This window comes from Phodopus roborovskii, unplaced genomic scaffold (assembly GCF_943737965.1).
Source record: "Phodopus roborovskii unplaced genomic scaffold, PHOROB, whole genome shotgun sequence".
NCBI classification, from domain to species: Eukaryota; Metazoa; Chordata; class Mammalia; order Rodentia; family Cricetidae; genus Phodopus; species Phodopus roborovskii.
In genome coordinates this window covers 12682609-12705694 of record NW_026126516.1, presented here as the reverse complement: position 1 = coordinate 12705694, position 23086 = coordinate 12682609, and the positions used below count along the sequence as shown (strand labels likewise).

The 23086-nt window shown below is 61.5% G+C and overlaps 1 protein-coding gene across 2 annotated transcripts; it reads left to right on the top strand.

Annotated features, from left to right (window-relative positions):
• Positions 1-1498: 1498 nt before the first annotated feature.
• On the top strand, positions 1499-23049 carry Jag2 (jagged canonical Notch ligand 2). 2 transcript variants are annotated; one of them, XM_051196691.1, is made up of 25 exons: positions 1499-1875; positions 8832-8889; positions 10331-10582; positions 10676-10736; positions 13485-13615; positions 13697-13816; positions 13955-14068; positions 14377-14490; positions 14644-14757; positions 14845-14891; positions 15003-15176; positions 15895-16045; positions 16120-16272; positions 16365-16478; positions 16694-16807; positions 16900-17013; positions 17279-17395; positions 17798-17825; positions 17906-17991; positions 18502-18615; positions 18702-18817; positions 19214-19462; positions 19974-20105; positions 21231-21387; positions 21544-23049. In XM_051196691.1, exons 1-25 carry the CDS (start codon positions 1537-1539, stop codon positions 22038-22040), a joined length of 3666 nt encoding a protein of 1221 aa, XP_051052648.1. In that variant the 5' UTR covers positions 1499-1536; the 3' UTR covers positions 22041-23049. The 2 variants fall into 2 exon arrangements, with proteins under 2 accessions (XP_051052648.1, XP_051052649.1); XM_051196692.1 differs by lacking the exon at positions 14644-14757.
• Positions 23050-23086: the final 37 nt, after the last annotated feature.

Sequence of the window (23086 nt, the reverse complement as noted above, 5' to 3'; positions counted from 1 at the left end):
TAACAAACACATCACCACCCCCATTGTGGGGATTTCTAATCACTGAGGTTATCACTGGCACTGAAAGGGGCCCTTCCGAGTGGAACAGAGGCGGTTTGTAGACATGTGGAGGAGGTGATCACCTAGGAACAGGCTCAAGAGATGTTAGTGGAGGGGCGGGATACCCAGGCTAACCTAGACATCCAGACTGCTGGAGAATCCTCTTTGGGTATCTCTCTTGGCATGGACCACTGTCCTTCATCCCCGTTTCCTTTCCCCCATATTTGGACCTCTGGCCGGCGAGTTCCTTGAAGATACAGAGTCTAGCGATGTCCACCTCCACCTCAGCTCAGAGCTGGAAAGAGCCTGCAGGAAGGAGCATTTGTTGACTGGCTATTCAACCTGTGCGCTTGGAGGAGGGGAGGGCTGGGCGTCGGAGGGGAGCAGCGCCCCCTGTAGCCGGCGTGGAGGCCGCAGGAGGCTGAGGAGCCGGGGAGATTCTTCGGGGAAGGGGGCGCACCAGGAGTTGGGCTCACTCGAGTCCCAGAGCCCCACCCGCCCTGCGTGGGGACTAAAATCCTGATGCGTACAGCAGGCAGCATCTCCTTTGCGACCAAGAGCAGCGCAAGAGTGGCTGCGCTCTGATGGGAGGGGACCATGACGGTGACCTCAGGGGGCGCCCCACTCCTATGCTATTAACCCGGGCGAGAATTCTGGAGCAGAAGAGGCCACACCTCAGCGAGCCTGGGCGCAGGAGAAGCCACGGCTCGGCGGCCCCGCGCCCCGCCGCCCCGCGCGCAGACCGCGCCCTCGCCTCCTTTAAAGCCCGGGGCGCCCCCAGAACCCCCCCACAGCCCCACCCCACCTCGAGGCCCCGCCCCCTCATGAATATGCAGGTGCGCGGGTGACGAATGGGCGAGCGAGCTGTCAGTCTCGTCCCGAACTTGTTGGCTGCGGTGCCGGGAGCGCGGGCGCGCAGAGCCGAGGCCGGGACCCGCCGCCGTCGCCGCCGCCGCCGCCGCCGCCGGGTGGGAGCCGGGCCGGCCGCCGGAGCGCGGCCGCAGCGAGCCGGAGCCGCCGCCTCTCCTGCACGCCCGCCGCGCAGCCCGCGCGCACTGCTCGACCCCGCCCGCGCCGCCTGTGCGGCCGCCGCCGCCTGTGCGCCGCCGGGCTCGGAGGGCGGGCGGGCGGGCGGGCGCTGGAGGCCGGCGCGGCGGCCGTAGCGGGCGCGGGCGGCGGCGGCGGCGGCGGCGGCGGGGCCGCGGGCGGGGTCGAGGCGGCGATGCGGGCACGCGGCTGGGGGCGCCTCCCCGGGCGGCTGCGGCTGCGGCTGCCGCTGCTGCTGCTGCTGCTGTGCGTGCAGGTGAGCGGGGCGCGCGGCGGCGGCGGGCGCGGACGGGGCGCACCGGGCCGCTCCTCCGGGCCGGGCCGGGCGGCGCGCGAGCGGCCGCGGAGCCCTCGGGGACGGCGCGAGGGTGGGGGCGGGGCGCAGGCTGGGCGACCCCGGCCCGCGCCTCCCTGCGCTCCCCGCTGCCTTATTTTTAGGCGGCGCGGCCCATGGGCTATTTCGAGCTGCAGCTGAGCGCTCTGCGGAACGTGAACGGGGAGCTGCTGAGCGGCGCCTGCTGTGACGGCGACGGCCGGACGACGCGCGCGGGGGGCTGCGGCCGCGACGAGTGCGACACGTACGTGCGTGTGTGCCTTAAGGAGTACCAGGCCAAGGTGACGCCCACGGGGCCCTGCAGCTACGGCTACGGCGCCACGCCCGTGCTGGGCGGCAACTCCTTCTACCTGCCGCCGGCGGGCGCTGCGGGGGACCGAGCGCGCGCGCGGTCTCGGACCGGCGGCCACCAGGACCCGGGCCTCGTCGTCATTCCCTTTCAGTTCGCCTGGCCGGTACGTGCGCCCCTCCCCCGCACCCAGCTTCCCTGCGCGCCTCGGCGCCCGCCGCGGCCCCTTCAGCACCTGCGGCCGCGCGGGTGCGGGTGGCGCGCGCCCAGACGGGGCGGGGCCGGCAGGGGGCGCCGCGCAGCGGGCGGGCCTGGGGCGCGTGCTGTTGCGGCCAGGTTCGCGCCTGGCCACGTGGGCGCGCGGGGGACCCAGGGGGCCGATGGGCTTGGGGTCGCGGCGGGGCGGGATGAGCAGGGCCTGCGTGCTCGGCGGCCTTCGGAGTGTGCCTGCGCCGCCCTGCGCGTGTCTGTGCGCGGGGAGGTGCGAGGCGCCTGCGGCCCCGCAGGCTGCGCAGGCATGTGCTCTGCGCGTGCTGGGGCTGGTCTGGGGCAGGCCCTAGCGGAGCCGTCCGGGCCCACGGCCAGCCTGCTCCTGCCCTGCAGTTTCCTGGATGCCCGGGGGCACGGACAGGCGCCTGGGACCTGCGCAGGGATGGCCTGATGTGTGTGTGTGTGTGTGTGTTGGCAGAAGCTGCCACTGATGGAAAGACCGTCTCTCCCAAAGGGAAGAGACACCAACTAAGCTCCAAGTTGTAGCCCTCTGTGGCACCGCCGATTGTGGGTGTTTTATATTGCTTGTTAGTTTCTGGAATTGGGAAGCGTCCTGTCTGCTTAGGGGTGGCCAGGTCAGGCAGGAACCCAAGCCTGGGCATGCTGGTGGGGAATCCAGCATCAGGGGGAGACAGGCCCCGTGCCTGTGGCGGACGAGCCTGGCAGCCGGAACCATTATGCTTGCTTTTGTTCACTTTCTGGTCCTGCCTTATATACCCTTACCTGACTGCAGGCGTGGAATTAGATGGGGGCAGTGAATGTGGACCTAGCTTGGAGAACCAGGTCAAGAACAGCTGGCATTGGGACTCTGAATAGGGAGTGGGAGGTCAGGCAATGGCCCCAAGAGCTCTCCTGGGTGAGGACTTGCCCTTGGTCCGGGTCTGCCTACTGCCTTGGTCCTGAAGGAGAGTTGGAGACCCAGGCCAGGAATGGCCTGGATTGGGTGGGCAGGGTTTCCCTTGCTCTGCCCTTGCTCAGAGCCCTGGACAACCCTTTCATTCAGGACCACCCAGCTTGTGCCTCCATCTTTATGTTTTCCTGGGCTTCTGCTCCACATATTGGGTATCCTCCATTCCCATGCCCAGCCCCAGGTATCCTTGACCCTGGGGGCTAGTGATGATGGGAAATGTGTCCCTGAAGTGGAAAAGGCAGGGGCAGGCACGGGAGGGGCCCTGCCCCCCTCGCCCCCACAGCAGCACAGCAGGCATGTCTGAGCAGGGCCGACAGCCTGTCATCTGCACTTGGGCCCAAGCCAGCGTGGCTCCAAATCGCTACCTGAGGATGTGTTTTCTGCTCGAGTTGGCAGCCGTGGGTGTGGGGGCAGGGAGGGCCTGGAGGAATGTGGCGGGCCAACGCGTGTCCCTTGTGGCTCTTTGCCCCGCTGGCCAGCCGGTTGATGTGGGGCGGGATGGGACAGGCCCTTGCCTTCTTTGGAGTCTGGGTACCTGGTGTTGAAGACATTTTTACTTCCTTCTGGTCTCAGCTGGTTCCTTCAGATGCCCTGGGAGTGGGCAGGCTTCTAGCCTGGATGGAGGGTCGGGGTTAAAGGGTATCATCCTGTGTTTGGCGGACAGTTCTGATCCCCCCTCTTCCCTCTTGCTGCCAGGCGTGGGTCTGGTGCTGTAATGCCAGTTCCTTGGTATTTCCGCTCCTCAGCAACAGCCCTGAGGCCACGCTGCTTGGTTTGCCATGAGTTCAGCTCCGTCCCATGAGCCAGGGTACATTTGGAATCCAGGTGCCCGCTGGAGCATTTGGCTCCTGGGGACAGCAGCTGGGGCGTGGGTTCCTTGGTGCCAGGAGGGCCCTGTGGGGAGATGGGGCCGTGTGGAAGGCGGAGGAGAGCAAGTCCCCCTCTGTTCTGGGTGTAAGCTGTGTGGCTCTGCACCTTCCACGGAGCCTGTCTGAGTGGGTTCTTAGATGTGGAGGGGTGCAGCAACCCCCGTCAGTTTGTGTATGTTGCAGATGGCCCCAGGAGATGTGTGTTTTCCCCGGGGTGGCTCTGGTGCCTGTCAGCACGCAGCAGTGGGGAGGCCGCGTTCACTGCTCATGCTTGAGCTCTGTGGGCAGAGCAGGTGGCGGTAGAGGGCCCTGAGAGGACCCGGACCTTTCCTTTGGGGTCTGGTGGACAGCACTTGCAGGGTGGCCGAGTGAGGAGCTGGGTGGTTGCTAGCTTTTGTAGTGGGGCTCTGCTTTGAAGGCTGCGAAGAGAGGACAGGCCTCTGCCCTAGGCCTCCTGCCTGACCAGCTTGCCGTTTGAGCCCAGGGGTGCCGCCCCGTGCAGTCTGTCCGTGGTGGCGGGCCAGTGATGCCAGCACTGTCAGAACGGGAAGGCTGGAGCATGGTAGAGTGCGGGCTCCACGGCCCATCGGGGTTGAGTGAAAGCGAGGAGGGTCTGAGGCTGACCCGGTTTCCGGGCTCTGGAGAGCTGAGATGGCAATAGTTCCGTAGCCTGGTTCCCTTCGCTTGAGACGGGTGCAATGCCTTTTTGACTGAGACTCCTAAAGCTAGATGAGGCTGTAGGATGCCCAGCCTGTTTTCTTCTGAGGTCTCCAATGTGGCTCTGCCCAAGTCCTTCCTCTCCCCCTGCTGGCTGTCCAGCACATGGCCAAAATGTGGACCAGATGTGTAAGGGACGTGGTGTATTAGAGGGGGCTGCCTTACTAGGATGGAGGGGTGGAGGTGTCGGGACTGGTCACGAGTCCAGGGTGCCAGAGCAGATCTGGTGGTGTAGACACAGGACTTGGCACCATCTGACTCAGGTGGGCTAGCCTGAAATCTGTGCCTTGCATGCTTACCAAAGGGCCGCGCTGTCCTGTATCTCTTCTGGAGCTGGTGTGTGCCTTGGCCTCTCCATCATACTCATGCCAAAGCCCATTGGCTCCTACACCATCCTGGTGAGGCCCAGACTCCTCCTTGTGTGGGGCTCTGCACCCAACCTTCTCCTGTATGGATTGTGGGGTCTTGTTCAAGGCTGTATAGTACACACTGAAGTAGGGATCTCAGTAGCCAGCAATATGGGGACCCAGGAGGCAGGAAGAGCCAGTGAGGATGCAGCCTACAGGAGTGGTTGGAAATAGGCCTATAGTGTGATGGGTGGAGGATGGACGCTGCGCATCTGCGGCTTTCAGGAGCCCTCATGCATGATATCTGGATGGACTGGGACAGAGAGAGGTCCTGGGTGAGACAGGCAAGGGCTTGAGCTGGAAGCAGTTGGCTGTGAAGCTATGAGGGGCTTTAATTCCAAAATCCAGAAGGGTCTCTTATTAGCGCAGTGAAGGCTTGAACTCACCCTGTTCACACACCCTACCCTGAGCTGGGTATTGGCTTATCCATACTGATCCTGGGCTAGCTGCAATCTCAGATGGCTGTGAGGAGTGTTAGCGGACTGAGTGTTAATGGACAGGGGTGTTAGCGGACTGGAGTGTTAGAGGCCTGAGTGTTAGCGGACTGAGTGTTGGTGGACTGGAGTGTTAGAGGCCTGAGTGTTAACAGACTGGAGTGTTAGCGGACTGAGTATTAGCGGACTGGGGTGTTGGTGGACTGAGTGTTAGCGGACTGAGTGTTGGTGGACTGAGTGTTGGTGGACTGTTAGAGAACTGAGTGTTAGCAGACTGGGGTGTTGGTGGATTGAGTGTTAGCGGACTGAGTGTTGGTGGACTGTTAGAGAACTGAGTGTTAGCGGACTGGGGTGTTGGTGGACTGAGTGTTAGCGGACTGAGTGTTGGTGGACTGGGGTGTTAGTGGATTGAGTGTTAGTGGACTGAGTGTTGGCGGACTGAGTGTTAGCGGACTGAGTATTAGCGGATTGAGTGTTGGTGGACTGGGGTGTTAGAGAACTGAGTGTTAGCGGACTGGGGTGTTAGTGGACTGGGTGTTAGCGGACTGGGTGTTAGCGGACTGGGTGTTAGCGGATTGAGTGTTACCGCACTCACTGACTTCTTCGCTCTTCACAGTGGCGCCTGGGTCCTCCATCATCACATGGATGGACACCTAGACAAGGCCTTGGCTGGTGTCTGATGATGGCTGTCTAAGTTTTGGCTTACTGACTTGGAGCCGAAGAGGGTTGCTTCGTCCCCCAACTCCTTGGGGGACAATGGTGACAGAGGCCTGGGCCTCCCAAAGCTCTGGTTTCAGGGAATATGTCTGTGCTTAGGGCTTTTGGCATTAGAGTTGTGATCTGTCGGGACTCCAGTTTAGATACTGGGGTAGAACCAGCCTTGTATTTGGCTATGGGGTGTGGTTTACCTGGTCCCAGGCCTGCCTTTCCTGTGTGTATTGGCTGTCCTGTTAGCTCTGTCTGAGGGCTAGGTGAGGAGATTGCAGTCAGGCTTGGAGTCTGACCAGACGGTGATGGACTGCGTCTGGGGACATGGCTGGGACCACCAGGCTTGTGGAAAGGGGTTCTGCTACATAGACCTCCAGAGGCAGGCAGACAGGTGGCCCAGGAGGGCTGGCCTAGGAGGAGGGCCCAGGATTTTCTCCTTGCTTCTGGGGAAGCTGGGCAGGTGGTAGCTCTCTGCCTTTCTCATCGTCCCCCAGCTCTCCCAGCCCCCACCGGCTTCTGGCCCGGGCGCCATTGTCCCTCTGTCACCGGTAGGGTTTGGCTTCCCAGGCAGGGATGTACACAGCCATTTGTAGTGAGGGATGTGGTTCTAGGGACTGGGAGAAGGGAGGAGCTGGGGGGCCGCTGTGGCAGGTGGGGAGAAGCCACAGGTGCCGCCTGCCTGCTGGCTCGGGTTCTCCCTGGATGACTCCCTGCCATCCAGGTGTAGGGAGCCCAGCTGGCGGGCGACAGGCCCTCTTGGGCAGCCTGGCAGGTTATGTCCCTGCGGGAGCAGGTAACCGGAGCCCTGGGCTGAGGCTGAGGTGGTGGTAACCCTACCTGTGTGGCTGGCGTGGGTTTCCTGGGAGTGCTTCTGGCTCACCTGAAACCCAGGTGTGTGCAGAGAATCCAGACCCAGGCTTTTATGCTTGCCTTGAGGCTAGAGCCTTTAGCTGATGGGCTTGGCCTGTAGCAGTGATGGATGGCAGTGATCTCAGGCCCAGCCTGGCCTTACCCTCGGGGAGCCCATCAGCTCCCTGCTCCTACCCAGCAGCAGAAGGCATGTAAACCTGTTGGCCTCAGATCTCACCAACCACCTGTTTTGATGGGAATCGATGATGATGTCCATGGTGGGGCCTGTGGTGCCCGGTGCTATGGCCCTCCCTGTCCCCCCCCCCCCATGCCCTGGCCCTCCTCAGCCTCCTTCCTGGCCCTCGCCCCTCTTCCTTGCAGTGCGTCCTCCCTTGGGTTGTAACCTGTTTCCCTTGGGGCTGTGTGACCTGGCCCGTCCCTCGCTCTTTCTCTGGCTCCAGGGACTGGAGGCGATGTCTGAACTGTGCTTAGCACTTGGATGAGTGGGAGAGAAAGGGAGACTGAAGGAACAGGGTTGGTAAAGCCCGGGGAGGGGCGGGGAGCCCAGCTTATCACCGGGGATCTAGACTTGGACAAATGGCGGCCCCGAGGATGACTTCCCAGGCATTTAGGGTGGCGCGCTGGAGTATAGGTAGAAATCGTAGAAGAGCCCGAGGTAGGCTCCGCATCCCGGCAGAGGAGGACAGCACATGGGGGGGGGGTTCTTAGGCTTCTGTGGTTAGGGCTGGGAGGCCCTGAGGTTGCCGAGAGACCGGAGGGAAGAGCAGTTAGGGTGGAAATCACAGTGGACATGAGGGATGGGGTTTGAGGGGCCGTTGAGGAATAGCATTGAGTAACCTGGCAGTGGCTTCATGGAGCCAAGGAGACTTCTGGAGGGACCTCTGCTTTTGGCCTTGCTCACAGTGGCATGGGCCCTGTGTCTAAATACAGGTGCTCAGAGGAGGTGCCACAGTAGGAAATGTGGGCGTCCGTGTTGAGGTACCAACAGACAGGGAATAGGACAGGTTCTCCCAACACCGGGCCCAGTAGGCTGGGTATGGGAATGGGAGGATGGGAAGTTCTAGAAAGCCTAGGCCTAGACCAGCTTAGGTGGAGCTCCAGTGAGTCTGAGGGGAGCGTATGGGAGTCGAGGAACAGCCACTGGGACTCCTTGGCCATCCAGGAAACATGAAGTTTCCTCAACGTAGCCAGGCTGCAGAGGAAGAGATGCCTGAAGGGCAAGGCGTGATGGCTCAGGCCACCCTCTCAGTGGGGCAGATCTTAGGTTGTCAGGGTTAACAGTAACAGCAGCACTCAGCACCCTGGCCTGAGGCAGACAGGTGGTGGAGTCTGGCCATGATTATGGGCTACGGTTATGCCCAGCACAGCATCTCTGAGCCTCTGTATCCCCAACCTCTGTCCTGGGTGATAGCTATGGCTCTCTGCATACTCTGCTGGTTTTCTCTGGGGCCTCTGGGTAAGCAGCTCCATGTGTCTGTGAGAGAGACTCGACTGCTGCATAGCCAGGGTAGCGTCCTCTCAAGTGGGTTTGTAGTGTGTAGGAGCACATGTTTCCAGCCTCAGGCCCGACCTCCATGAGTGAGGTGCAGGGATAAAGCCTCAACGGAGAGCAGAGCCGTAGCACTGATGCTTGGGTCCCTCCCTCACCCTTTGTTCACTCAGGGCCTTGCACAGGTGGGGCCGTGGGGCCCCGAGAACAAGGGTTCCCGAGAGTCGCGGCCAGGGAGACTCTTATACCTAGGAGCTGGGATATCCCAGTGCTGGCGGACAGGGGCAGGGATGGGGAACCCCAGAGCCATGGGACAAGGCCCTCTGCTAGGCCTGAGCAGCCCAGAGCCTCACAGGTCTGGGGCATGCACCCTGCCCCCAGACGGCAGCAGGTGGGACGGAGCCGCTGGCGGTACCTGACGGGTTTACGGGTTTCCGTCTGTCTGCAGCGCTCTTTCACTCTCATCGTGGAGGCCTGGGACTGGGATAATGACACCACTCCAGATGGTGAGTACGCCCTGTGGTGGGGAGGGGTGGCTGGGTGGAAGGCGTGCTGCAAGACCTTCCCCAAGACGCTAGGAAGCTGGCCCGTCGGGCCCGAGTGCCCGTGGCCAGGTCCCTGGCCCTCTGTCTGCTGGGGCAATGGCGCCTTCATCTTGCTCTGGTGTCAAGGAGCTCTCCATGTGTGTGGCTTTGCAGGGCTGTGTGTATAGTTCCTTCATCCCTGGTGTCTTCGCTGGGTGCTTTTGGTGCCCATGTTGGTGACACAGTGGAATGGGATACCCTCAGGCGGCTCTCTGGCTTCGCTCTGTGGCGTTTTCTCTCTCTCTCTCTCTCTCTTTTCTGAAGCTTGAGGGTCGCCGCCTCAAGGCTGACTGTCCTGTGACGGTGTGTGTATGCGGTGGAGGTCATCTCAGTCTTTTAGTGGTGAGGTAGAGGTTGTCTACGGACAGATAGCGAACAGAAAGTGCAGAGGTCCAGAGGCAGGATTTGAAGATCTGGGTAGAGCCTCCGCGGTTGGGGACAAGGGAATCAGGAAGGCTTGGCTCAGATCGAGCAGGCTTTGCGTACTGGCCTCTTCCTGTGGGTGGATTGCTCAGGCTGCAGTGTAGGCAGAGTCTGAAAGAGATGCTGTGTGTATCCAGGCAAGGAGGCTGAAAGAGGCAGCTTGAGGGGCTGAGGGGCTCTGCCTACGCTCTAATGTAGAGGCACATGGTGGCTGATGGATTGGACCCGAGCTTATGACCAGATGTACCCCTTGAGACCTTCCAGAGCAATGCATGATGGTCCGGAAGAAACTCAGGCCCACCAGAGATGGTGCCAAGGATATGTGAACAGGGAGATCAGGAGCTCAGGGTAGGGACCGGCCAAGGGCCGAGGAAGGCAGCCAGGGGCCTTGACAAGGATAGGCCAATGGGCCTACAGGAGAGCTGGAGCCCAAGGCACTGAGTACCCAGCTGAGCCTGTGCTAATGCACAAGGGGGAAGGGGGAGGGGGCAGGAGGGCTTTGTGACCAGCCACTATAGAAATCTCAGACAACAGTGACAGGTGCCGTGCAGCCTGCTCAGGGAGCCTGCCTCAGTGCGCTGGGAGGCCCAGCCCTGGGGCAGGCAGTCCAGCCCGTGTGAATGGGCTCCCAGAACCCTGTTGAAGATGGATCAGTAGGGTGCTTCTGGAAGACAGGGAAGAGAATAGGAGCCATGGCAGGTGTGGTGCCCAGTGGGCGTGGGAAGCTTAAGGCTCGCAGCGTCCTGACCCTGTCTTTGTGAGGGGGAGCTCCAATCTTCCCATGGGCCACCGCGCTGCCCCTGGCTCCTGCAGGGGTGGCAACCTTCACCTGCCCGGCTGCCCCGTTGCCCCTAAAGCTGCCTGCTAGGCCTGTGCTGTGTTCCTGAGGAACTAACCGATGGGTAGCCAGTGCTGCTGGCTGACTCTGCCACTCCCAAAGAGGAGCTGCTGATTGAACGGGTGTCACACGCCGGCATGATCAACCCAGAGGACCGCTGGAAGAGCCTGCACTTCAGCGGCCACGTGGCGCACCTGGAGCTGCAGATCCGCGTGCGCTGTGACGAGAACTACTACAGCGCTACCTGCAACAAGTTCTGCCGGCCCCGGAACGACTTCTTCGGCCACTACACCTGCGACCAGTACGGAAACAAGGCCTGCATGGACGGCTGGATGGGCAAGGAATGCAAAGAAGGTGAGGGGCCACCTAGCGCTGGGGTGGGGGTGGGCATGCCCGGCGCTGGCATGGCTGGCTGCAGCTGTGCCTCTCTCTGCCCCTCTGTTCCAGCCGTGTGTAAACAAGGATGTAATTTGCTCCACGGGGGATGCACTGTGCCTGGGGAGTGCAGGTGAGCGCCATGCCGTCCCTTCTTTCCCTGAGCTGCTGCTGAGCCTGCAGCAGCAGCCGGGGCACCCGCCCTGCGCCCTGCAGCGTGGATGGTGTGTGGTGCTTCCCGTAGGAAGTCACACTGAAACTGAGCCCTGCCCTTACGAAGTTTGTGGCTGTGAAGGGGGGAGTGCTGCCCTGAGCATGGGGTGTGTTCTGGTGACATTTCCTCCGTAGGACAGCTAGAAGGGGGACAACACAGGGTGGCATGAGTGTGATGTGAATGTGAGGATGTCACAGTGGCGTGCGTGCGTGCGAGAGGGGAAGGACGGTGGCACCGTGCTGCAGATAGAGGTCTGCAGGTTCAGGAGGAGAGTGATGGTCGGCGGGGTGGGGCGGGGGTGCCAGGGCCTGCAGACGTGCTCAGGGGCTGGGGTTTGATGGACGAGTGAGAAGATGCCCCGGTCAAGTCAGGAAGAGCCTGCAAACCTGTCGGCTTGAGCTACTGAGCACTGGAACTGTGGTGGCCGAGGTAGGGAGGGGATGGCTGTGGTAGAGGCAGGCTAGTGCTAATAAAAAAGGATGTTTTGGATAGGCCTGGCCTATATTTCCAGCCCAGGGGTCAGGTGCAGAGGAGAGGCCCGGAATGGAGGCAGAGACTGGCAAGGGGCCCGGCAAGGGCCTTGCAGTCAAAGGGAGGCCAGAGGGGATCCTGCGGCTGTAGGGAATGGAAGCCCTCTGAGGCTTGTGAAGCATCGAGGTCAAGTTGGCATTCTCGGATGTTGACGGGGGTGAGGGGGTTGGGGGGGTGAGGTGTTGGAGGGTGTAGGAAAAAGGGTTGGGGATGAGGAGCCCTCGGGCTGCCGAGGCCCTCCTGCTGTCCTGGCTCTCCATTCCTGGGTACCCTCTGAGGGATGGGTATGCTTCATGTGTAGTTAAGTGACTCATATAGGCATATGCTGTTTAGTCTGGAGAAGATGGCCAGGGAGTAGGGAGTTGAGTTGGGCTGGGGAGGGGTGTGGTGGCTTTGGCTTGGGTGGTGAACAGCGGCCAGGCCGGTTCTTGGGCAAAAGGAGATGTGTGTGCAGTGGAGAGGTCCCCAGTGTGACTTGCGCACACTGTGGTTCCAGACAGTCTTAGCAGTGCTCAAGGCAGTGAGTGGAGCATCTGATCCAGGATGGGCTAGTTAGTACCTTACTCTAGAAGCTTCCTAGGAGGGAGATGGGGGTGGGGTGGGCAGCAGGAATTGTCCATGGGGATAGATAGCTCTCTGCCTGGTGTAGTCTTTTACAGTCTGAGCAGTGTGCTGGAGTTGGGCATGGGTTCTAGGCGGATGTGGTGGTAAACACAGGAGCCTGCCCTTGGCCCGAGGTGTATCCTATTACCTTGACTGACGGCTGCACCAGCATCCAGCATCCCTGCGTGGTCAGTGCTGGGCGGGAGGGAGATGAAAGATGAGTCAATTTCCCCACGGGGCAGAGAGGCTGTGAGTAGCAGTGGGGTAGAAAGCCAGGGTAGGCGGCAGTAGGTGAGCGCCTCTCCGTGGGCCAGTGGGTGAGGCCAGGCGGCCTCCTGCTGTCCAGGGCTCAGGTTTCAGCAGAGGACGCCCCTCCCCAACCGGATGCTACTGCGGAGATGGCTGCGCTTTCCTGCCACCCTCCCCAGGCCCTGGAACTGCTGGCAGGAAAGCCACAAGGTGGGGTCTGGCGTGGGATGGCCCGCCCAGGGTGGAGAACTCACCCTTGGGACTCCGAGCTAGCTGTGGTGCTCCCTGGTGGATGACCCAAGGCTAGCCACAGCCCTACCCTGGCCCTCATCTTCCCATATCGCCTGGAGAGAAGATTCCAAGTAGAGATGGGAGCCCTGCTGTAGACCTGCCTTGGACATTCTGGGCTGGATCCTGGAACCAGCCTCAGTTTCCCTATGTGAGCCTGGGTGAGCTGGGCTGCTAGCTGCCTGTGTGCGTGGCTCCAGGGCAGCTCAGGAAGGGCTGTGGTTTTTCCTTCTATAAAAATAACTCCTGTGGCGGGTGTCAGCGTGGAAGTGACGTGCCTGCTCGTCATTCCTGCCCCACAGGACCTTAGCCGTCAAGGAAGGAGCCCCCAGAGTCTTGTCCAGGGCCCAGAGGGCAACCTACAGGAGCCCTATACTCTCACCTGCTGGCTCCATGCTGGCCACCTACTTCCATCCTGAGGGACTGCCCAGAGGGAACCAGGTTTTAAGATTATGGCCTCAGCTGGGATCTTCAGCTCCTCATCTTGGACTCTACCATGCTCGGGGTGGCTCTGCCACAGGCTGGCTAGGTAGCCCATGGGTTGGACTTCCTAGGAGTCAGAGAAGCCTCTGCCCTTGAGTAGCAATGAGGTCACACATCCCTTGGTCCGTGGCGGCCAGGACCTCTTCTGATGTCCCCCATCCTTCTCAGACCCCGGCTGCTACTGTGGCTCCAGCAGCACCTGGTGAACAGGACCTGGCAGTGTATCCCTGGGCCTCCCCCGGCTGGGCCTTCCTTCCAGGCGCCTGCTCGTGGGGCCTGGCTCAGGGTTCAGTCCTAGAATAGCTCAGGGAGGAGTGACGGGACAGCTGGGCTGACCGTCTCAGCCAGTGGCCGGGAAAGCCCGTGACAGTGAGGCTGGCCGGAGGGCCGTAACCCCTGCTTGGCTCAGAGCTGTTCTCTGGGGCCAAAGCCCAGTGGGGGTAGCCCGGACTTGTGCGCCGGCCTCCGTAACCTCATCTGCCTAGCTGATGGCCTCGCTGCTCGGTCCCCCAGGTGCAGCTATGGTTGGCAGGGCCAGTTCTGTGACGAGTGTGTCCCCTACCCTGGCTGCGTGCACGGCAGCTGTGTGGAGCCCTGGCACTGTGACTGTGAGACCAACTGGGGTGGCCTGCTCTGTGACAAAGGTAGATGGTGGGCAGTGGGCAGGGCCAGGCCTTACGCGCTGAAGCCGGGCCCATCCCTGAGAGCCCTACCCTTGTGCCCAGACCTGAACTACTGCGGCAGCCACCACCCCTGCGTCAATGGGGGCACCTGTATCAACGCTGAGCCTGACCAGTACCTCTGCGCCTGCCCAGACGGCTACTTGGGCAAGAACTGTGAGCGGGGTACGTTGGAACGCTGTCTCCCCGGGAGCCCGGCCGCAGTGAGCCGCTTGCGGTGGACCCTGGGTCCTGTGGGCCTGGGGAAGACTGCTTGAATTTGGTAGGTACCACTCTACACCCCCCCCCACTCTGGTTCTGCAGCTGAACACGCCTGTGCCTCCAACCCGTGTGCCAACGGGGGCTCTTGCCACGAAGTGCCGTCTGGCTTTGAGTGCCACTGCCCGTCTGGCTGGAGTGGACCCACCTGTGCACTCGGTGAGTGTCCGGGGGCTCCACAAGGCAGGGAGTGTGGTGGCGCCCTGGGGGTTTGCCTGGAGCGGTTGGCTCCAGTGTACGGTGGACACTGGGCAAAGGACAGCAGGTCCCTGCTCCTTTGCACTTCACACTGAGCACCCCAGGGGCTCTGCCCCTACCCATTGGCCACGCCACCATACCCCATACCCGCTGGCTGTCCGTGCATCTACACTAACGAGACGCAATCCCGCATTCGATGACCATTCCCCATGCCCTCCCACTTGCCGGCCACACCCCTACATCTCCCTCCTCTCTCTTTACCCCTGCAGACATCGACGAGTGTGCCTCTAACCCGTGTGCAGCAGGCGGCACCTGTGTGGACCAGGTGGACGGCTTTGAGTGCATCTGCCCCGAGCAGTGGGTGGGGGCTACCTGCCAGCTGGGTAAGGGCTCCCGGGGGGCCGCCTGTGCATGGGCTGTGTGCTGTGCGTGTGGCTGCTGCTGCTGCGGGCACTGCTAGGGCTGCGGGTGCCAGGCGCAGGGCCCAGTGGGTAAGTGGGGCCTGAGCCCCACAGCTCCCCTTGTCTCATTCACAGACGCCAATGAGTGCGAAGGGAAGCCGTGCCTTAATGCTTTTTCTTGCAAAAACCTGATTGGCGGCTATTACTGTGATTGCCTCCCGGGCTGGAAGGGCATCAACTGCCACATCAGTCAGTATGGGTGGGTGGCGCAGGTGGGTGGGGCTGGGGAGCACAAAGGGCCCCCCTGACCCTGCCCACGTGCCCCTCTGCCCCTAGACATCAACGATTGTCATGGGCAGTGTCAGCATGGTGGCACCTGCAAGGTAAGGAGGCTGCCGTCTGCCCACGCAGACTGGGAAGGGTACAGTGTGGCTGGAGGGGGTGGGGTGGGGTGTGTGAGGCTCACTCACCCATCCACCTGTCCGCATACGCAGGACCTGGTAAACGGGTACCAGTGTGTATGCCCACGGGGCTTTGGAGGCCGGCATTGCGAACTGGAGTATGACAAGTGTGCCAGCAACCCCTGCCGTCGGGGCGGCATCTGCGAGGACCTGGTGGATGGCTTCCGCTGCCACTGCCCACGGGGCCTCTCTGGGCTGCTCTGTGAGGTACCTTAAGATGGGCAGGGAGTGTTGCCCACACTGTCTCCAGAAGCCTGGCTGGGAGGGGGCTCATAGCATCCCCAAAGTCAGACTTGTCCTTTGTCTTGCTTGCCCTCGTGATCTCTACTCCCTCTAATGGGACCACAAGGAAGCAGCCTGCAAGAAGGTCCCCAAAGGCAGAGCCAAGTATTTGATAGTGAGGGGTCATCATGGGTCAAGGGGTGGGCCCAGGAAGGAGTGGGCACCTTTCCCCTCACCCGTATTGGGGGATGTCTCTTGTCCTAAGCTACACGCGGTTTTGCTCTGGCCTTTGTGAAAAGGGTAAGCCTCCTGCTCAGTGGGCTTCTTAGGGGCCCATGGCGGTGGCCTGGCTTCAGGTCCAGGGAGCACGGCTATGGGAAGGACCTGTCTTGGCTCTGAGGGCAGCCTGGCCACACGGGGGTCAGAAGCTGGCCTTCCTGCCGGCAGGAGGAGCCAAGGCCGGATGCTGCCTGTGGGAGGCAGAGGAAGCTTGGCTGCTGTGGAGGCGAGGGCTGGGCAGGAGGGGGCTGGCGGCCCACAGGTGTTTCCGTCCAGCTGATGATGCTTGGACATTCTCGGGTGGGCGGGAACTTCAAGCTCGGCCTGGCGTATCTGGTGTAAGGCTGAGGCCTGGTTGTCCACACTAAACAGTGCTTCTGTCTAGAGCTGGGCTCTCACAGACTCCACCCTCCTTTGCCTACAGGTGGATGTGGACCTCTGTGAACCAAGCCCCTGCCTCAATGGTGCTCGCTGCTACAACCTCGAGGGTGACTACTACTGCGCCTGCCCAGAAGACTTCGGTGGGAAGAACTGCTCGGTGCCCAGGGAGACGTGCCCTGGCGGGGCCTGCAGAGGTGCGGGGCGGCCCTAGGCAGGGTGGGAACCCAGGCGGAGCTGGGTCTGATCCCTGTCCATCTCTTCCCCACAGTGATTGATGGCTGCGGGTTCGAGGCAGGGTCCAGGACGCACGGTGTGGCTCCCTCTGGCATTTGTGGCCCCCACGGGCGCTGTGTCAGCCTGCCTGGGGGAAACTTTTCCTGTCTGTGTGACAGCGGCTTCACAGGCACTTACTGCCATGAGAGTGAGTGGTGTGCGGAGCTGGCTGGGCGGGGCGGGGCGGGGCGGGGCAAGCTGGCCCAGCCACAGGGACAGCTCACCTCACCCCTCCCACAGACATTGACGACTGTCTGGGCCAGCCCTGCCGCAACGGGGGCACGTGCATCGATGAAGTGGGCTCCTTCCGCTGCTTCTGCCCCAGCGGCTGGGAAGGCGAACTCTGTGACATCAGTGAGTGTGCACTCCTGCACGCCCGCCCGCCTTACCTGGCCTGCCCCACCGGCTAAGGCCTGGCTCCACCCCTACGACCTACCCAGCACTGTGCCTGGGCCTGAAGTCATGGGGTGGAATCCCAGGCTCCCATGTGCTTGGGCCCAGCTCTTGCTCTTCTCCGTGAAGCCCTCCCCAGCGCCGGTGACCCCCGCTGACCGGCGTCCTCCCCCCAGATCCCAACGACTGCCTCCCCGACCCCTGCCACAGCCGCGGCCGCTGCTATGACCTGGTCAATGACTTCTACTGCGCCTGTGACGATGGCTGGAAGGGCAAGACCTGCCACTCTCGTGAGCGCCTGGGTCCCCGCGGGGGAGGGGAGGGGAGGGGGCTTCCTGCCGGGACCTGCTGTGGTCAGTATGGCCGCCCGCTGTGCTTGCAGGCGAGTTCCAGTGCGATGCCTATACCTGCAGCAACGGCGGCACCTGCTACGACAGTGGGGACACCTTCCGCTGCGCCTGCCCTCCAGGCTGGAAGGGCAGCACCTGCACCGTTGGTGAGGGCCCTGCGCAGCCTGGCACGGCCTCCCCTACCCTGCGCTGCTCACACGCGCACACGCACGCACACACGCACGCATGCACACACGCACACACGCATGCACACACACACGCACGCACGCATGCACGCACGCATGCGCACGCACGCACACATGCACGCGCACACGCACGCACACACGCATGCACGCACACACGCACGCATGCACACACACGCACGCGCACACACGCGCGCGCACACACACAGCCCTTTCTCTCTCCCTGCAGCCAAGAACAGCAGCTGTTTGCCCAACCCCTGTGTGAACGGAGGCACCTGCGTGGGCAGCGGGGACTCTTTCTCGTGCATCTGCCGGGACGGCTGGGAAGGCCGCACCTGCACACACAGTGAGTGGGCGGGGCTTCAGGTGGGGGAGGCCTGTGGGGGCGGCTTATCCTCCCCCGGGCCCCATCCCTTCTTACCTGCCCTTCTGCCCGCCCACCTCACCCACCCATCCACACTCTAAGACCCGCTGGACCATCTTCTAAGTCAACCCCTACCCCAGAGCTGCAGTGTCCATCTACTTCCCCTGATCCACCACTGTGAACCCCGGGGCCCCCGGGGTCCCATTCCAGCTCTAGGCCCCTCCCGGTGGCTTACCTGGGACTCCTGAACCTTCCTGCCACTTGTCTGCTGGCTCTGGCAGGCTGGTATGGACAGGATAGTGTCCACCCCCGGGCCCCAGGCACACAGATCTGCTGCGCAAGTGTGTGCTGAACTAACCACTCTATCTTTCCCCTCAAATCCAGACACCAATGACTGCAACCCTCTGCCCTGGTGAGTGGCAGCCCAGGAGACTGGTGGCGGGGTGCAGGGGCCATCATGGGGAGCCCCTATGACCACCCTCTCCCTTGCAGCTACAATGGAGGCATCTGTGTGGACGGTGTCAACTGGTTCCGCTGCGAGTGTGCACCCGGCTTCGCGGGCCCTGACTGCCGTATCAGTAAGCAGCCTAGGTGGATAGAAGGAGTTGGGATGTGGTGGGGAATCTGTCCTGGGGTGGGGGGGTCCGTCCAGCCAACCTCAGTATCAAGAGCTGGGGAGCGTTAATGTCCTTATCCTCATAGACTACGCGGTCACGGCCTATTCCCACCTCTCCTATATATCTGTGTCCGGTGGGTTCTTAGTTCTTTCCTGAAGAGCCAGTTGCATCTTGGGAGGAGGAGTATGGGCCGTGGAGTGAATGCCCCTGCTCACTCCGACTGTGAGGGTGCTTCTGTGGGTGTGGCCACCTCTCAGAAAGAGTGGGACACAGGGCTTCGCAAACCCTAAGCACAGAGGCAGACGGAGGAGGGTAAGGGCCTCTGGGTTAGGAGGCTTCAGACTGGCAGAGTGATGGGGACAGCGGCCATCCGTAGGTAGCCATGGCGGCCTGAGGCGCACCCTCGCACCATGCTGCCTTCCCCACATCCCGGCCCCTGTGTGGGGTGCTAGCGTGCCGCTTTCCCCGCAGACATCGATGAGTGCCAGTCCTCGCCCTGTGCTTATGGAGCCACGTGCGTGGATGAGATCAATGGGTACCGCTGCAACTGCCCACCGGGTCGCTCTGGCCCCAGGTGCCAGGAAGGTAGGCTGGCTGTGGCCGTGTCAGTCCGGGCGTGTACTGGATCCGGTGCTTGGATACTCTGTTGAGCCTCCTCCTTCTCTCCACAGTGGTCATATTCAGGAGGCCCTGCTGGTCCCGGGGCATGTCCTTCCCACATGGGAGTTCCTGGACAGAAGACTGCAACAGCTGCCGTTGCCTGGATGGCCACCGGGATTGTAGCAAGGTGGGGCCAGCCCTCGTCCACCCCCTGCACTCTGACCCTGAGTGACCTGAGGCTTTAGGCTTACTCAGATATCAAGAGGCCGGTGCAGGGATGTGGGTGTGGATAGGTCAGGTTGCCCATCCTCGAGGGATGAACTGGGAGGGGCCTTGGGCCCCCTCTCTCTGTGCACACTTTGGGAAGTTGAGGCGCGCCCCAGGCCCTGCCTAGCTCTTTCTGCTTTGACAGAAAGCCCTTTCTGGGGTGGAGTTTTGCCTGCCCCCCCTAGAGCCCCTGGGTGTTGCAGACACTGGCTGGAGACTCACTGAACCCACCATGCCCTCTCTTCATATGCATGCTGCCTGGGCCTGCCGGTGGTCCCGAGGCCCGACGTGTGTCTCCTGGGTGTGTCTTCCCCAGGTATGGTGTGGATGGAAGCCTTGTCTGCTGTCTGGCCAGCCCAGTGCTCTGAGTGCCCAGTGCCCACCAGGGCAGCGATGCCGGGAGAAGGCCCTGGGCCAATGTTTGCAGCCACCCTGTGAGAACTGGGGGGAGTGTGCAGCTGAGGGGCCTGCGCCACCCAGCACCCCCTGCCTGCCACGGACCACGCATTTGGACAACAATTGTGCCCGCCTCACACTGCGCTTTAACCGCGACCAAGTGCCTCAGGTAAGTATGCGGTCCTAGGGGACCCAGGCCGCCAAAGCTTTGCCCTAGAGTGGTCACCTTGGCACAGCTCGGCTCCCGTAGGTCCATCAGAAGCCCACCAGTGGGGCTCCCATGAGAGAGCACTGGGCGCAGGGAGTGTTGGGTGGGCAGGAGGGAGAGTCCGGGTCCAGTCTGGGCTGCCCACTCAGCCAGTGCTCCAGGGGCCGAGACTGCAGGGGTGCTGTGGGCCACCTTGCTCTGGGGGGCAGACCGCCGTTTAAAGGATAATTCCTGTTTCTGATCGCTCCCCCGCCTCATCCTCTGAATGGTTAGTGCTAGTCTGCTCCTCTCCCAGGACAGAGGGTCAAGGGCGCCATGATGCCCATCCTGCCAGCCCCTACTTTCCCTCAGCCCCCCCCCATTGCCGACAGATAGGTAGACAGGGGTGGGGGCAGGGAGCCCCACCAACAAAGAGACGAGTGACCTCAGATCTTGGCCCCAGGCCCTGCTAACCTGTTGCTTGCCTGCCCAGGGCACCACCGTGGGCGCCATCTGCTCTGGAATCCGAGCTCTGCCTGCCACGCGGGCAGTGGCACGTGACCACCTCCTGCTGCTGCTCTGCGACCGTGCGTCCTCGGGGGCCAGTGCCGTGGAGGTGGCTGTGGTGAGTGTGGATGGAGCCCTGTCCTGAGCGGGCCTCTAACCCCTCAGTGGCTGTGACGCTCTGGCATCTTGTGGGACGGTGGCAAACTCGAGAGGAGACATTTGCGTGGCAGAACGGAGTCAAGGGGCAGTGGGAACTGAGATAATAGCCGGATTTGTCTGCACCCCCCCCACCTCCGCAGCAAAGTGGGGCCAGGGGGGAAGCTGTGTCCACCTGGAAAGCGGCAGGGGCCAGAGCTGTAAGGGAAAAGCACCAAGGTGGTCAGGTGGTTGGCGGCCATCCTAAGTCCACGGGCTCAGTTGCCCGTGGCAAGAGTGTGAGGTGGGATTCTCTCATGAGAAATGGTCCAGAGCCCGGCGTCTAGGTGAGGCAGCACTGACGGTATGGTACGGGCGCAGGGTTGGGCAGAGGCCGAAAAGACAGGGTGGGTACTAGACTAGTAGGAAACAGAGCTTCAGAAGTGGCACGAACAGTCACTTCCAGGGTTCTGGCTCAGCCGCACAACACAAGTTTCTTAATTTGCCTTACTTCTGAGACTGCGGATGCTGGCTCCCTGGAATGTGGGAGGAGGCTGGAGACAATGTTCTGGAACTGTCCCTGAGGCAGCCTTGAGATGGGAGGGTGGGGTTTGGCCAAGGGGAGGGTGAGGCAGGAGATGAAGGTAGCCTTGTGGTGATGGGAGGCACACAGCATTCGGGGAGAGGGGCACGGGTCGGGTGCCAGGGTAGGATCACAGCACACGGCACACAAGTAGCCATAGAGGTACGGGGCTGGTTTTGTTTTTGTAGCTCTTTGGGTGCAGATCTGGGAGCTGAGTGGGTTGAGAAAGGCCTGCTGTCTCCACGCAGGATACAGGGGTTTGGTACGGGGATGGCTGGGCCACTCCCTACAGCTGTCTGGTGGGTGCATCTCTGCATCAAGACCCTACCCCCAATGAACTTTCCATTTCTTGGTCTCCAGACTCTCTGAGGTCCTTGCCATGTGTAACGTAGCGCCGATTCAGCCCTATCTATGGCAACCCTCTGTTCACCCGGCTAAGAACTGGTCAGGGTTTGTGCCGTGGCCATGGCAGGTGCCTTTGGGCTGCGTCCACCCCCCCACCCCCAGTGTCATCCTCTGCTACAGTCTTTCAGCCCTGCAAGGGACATGACTGACAGCAGCGTGATCCAGAGCACAGCCCATGCCATCGTGGCCGCCATCACTCAGCGAGGGAACAGCTCACTGTTGCTGGCTGTCACCGAGGTCAAAGTGGAGACAGTTGTTATGGGTGGCTCTTCCACGGGTAAGCTGGGGTAGTGGGGGCTGCCACACTGCAGGCCAGTGGGAATCCGCCAGGTAGACGCTGGGAGAGGGGCGGGGCACCTGCTGCTACCCAGCTCCTTTCTAGAAACCAAACTGTAGGGACGGTGGGGTGCTCACTGCCTCTCCTTCCACCCAGGTCTGTTGGTGCCCGTGCTGTGCAGTGTGTTCAGCGTGCTGTGGCTCGTCTGCGTGGTCATCTGCGTGTGGTGGACACGGAAGCGCAGGAAAGAACGGGAGAGGAGCCGGCTACCACGGGACGAGAGCACCAACAACCAGTGGGCCCTGCTCAGTCCCATCCGCAACCCCATTGAGCGGCCAGGCAGCAGTGGTCTGAGCACTGGGGGCCACAAGGACATACTCTATCAGTGCAAGAACTTCACACCACCGCCCCGCAAGGCGGGCGAAGCCCTGCCCGGGCCAGCCGGCCACGGGGCCGTTGGGGAGGACGAGGACGATGAGGATCTGGGCCGTGAAGATGGGGACTCCCCAGAGGCAGAGAAGTTCCTCTCACACAAATTCACCAAAGACCCAAGCTGCTCCCTAGGAAGGCCAGCCTGCTGGGCTCCAGGGCCCAAAGTGGACAACCGTGCAGTCAGAAACACCAAGGATGTGCGCTGTGCTGGCAGGGAGTAGGGCCAGCTGCCAGGCCGGCACCCCGAACCCTCGCCGGCACCACGATGCCTGCTGGACCATAGGAGGCCAAGGCCGTGTGCATAGTTTCTTTATTTTGTGTAAAAAACAAAACCAAAAACAAAAAACAAATGTTTATTTTTTACGTTTCTTTAACCTTGTATAAATTATTCAATGGCTGTCAGGCAGAAAACAACGGAGTATTCTCGGATCATTGCTATTTTTGTAAAGTTTCTGTGTCCTCACGCACTGTGGCAGGAGAGCAGGGCGTGTTTGTGTTCTCACCAAATCGTATAATGTTTGTTACCACAGGCTGTCGCTGTTTACAGAATCTTCTTTTTTATTCCTCATTTGGGTTTCTCTCTGGCTTGAGGCCCAAAAGCCCACAAGACCCGCGGGCTGGGCCGTGGCTCTCAGTGAGATCTGTGGCTTTCGGTGTGGCCCGTGGCTCTCAGTGGGACCTGTGGCTGACAGTGTGGCCTGAGGCTGTCAGTGGGACTGTGGCTGTTAGGAACACCTGCGGCCATTGGCTTGTGGCTGTGACACTCGTGGCTGTCAGTGGCACTGGCAGGGTTGGCCTGTAGCTGTCCGTGGGACCTGTGGTGACCCATGCGATGCTGGTTACCATAGCTGTTGGTGGTGCCTGTGGTTGTCAGTGGGGTTGGAGGTCACTGGTGTGGCCTAAGGCTGGCAAGCAGACCTGGCCCACGCCTTGGCTAGCCCTTCCAGCCTGCCGTCCTTGCTTCCTCCTGCCCAGAACTCTCCAGAGATCTCCAACTGTGCTTTCAGAAGTGCCCTTCCCAACTGCTCGGTCTCCCTCCAGGGACGGCGGCAGTATTGAAGCTTGTGACAAGTGCCTTCACACAGACCCCCTCCCAGCTGTCAGCGTTTGCCGTGGGCACCAGGCCGCCGCCCACCTGCTGGCCCCGGCCACCCTCCTTGTGAAAGTGCATTTCTGTGAATATGTATATATTAAATGAATCGCTCTGTATATTTGATTTAATAACTTAAACGTTTTGGTCTCCCTGTTTTTTGGATGATGATCTTTT

Coding starts and splice junctions, on each gene's coding strand:
- Jag2 (XM_051196691.1), top strand. CDS start 1,537: ATGGGCTATTTCGAGCTGCAGCTGAGCGCTCTGCGGAACGTGAACGGG. Junction 10,583..10,675: donor GGGCAAGGAATGCAAAGAAG/GTGAGGGGCCAC, acceptor CCTCTGTTCCAG/CCGTGTGTAAACAAGGATGT. Junction 19,463..19,973: donor ACCGCGACCAAGTGCCTCAG/GTAAGTATGCGG, acceptor TTGCCTGCCCAG/GGCACCACCGTGGGCGCCAT.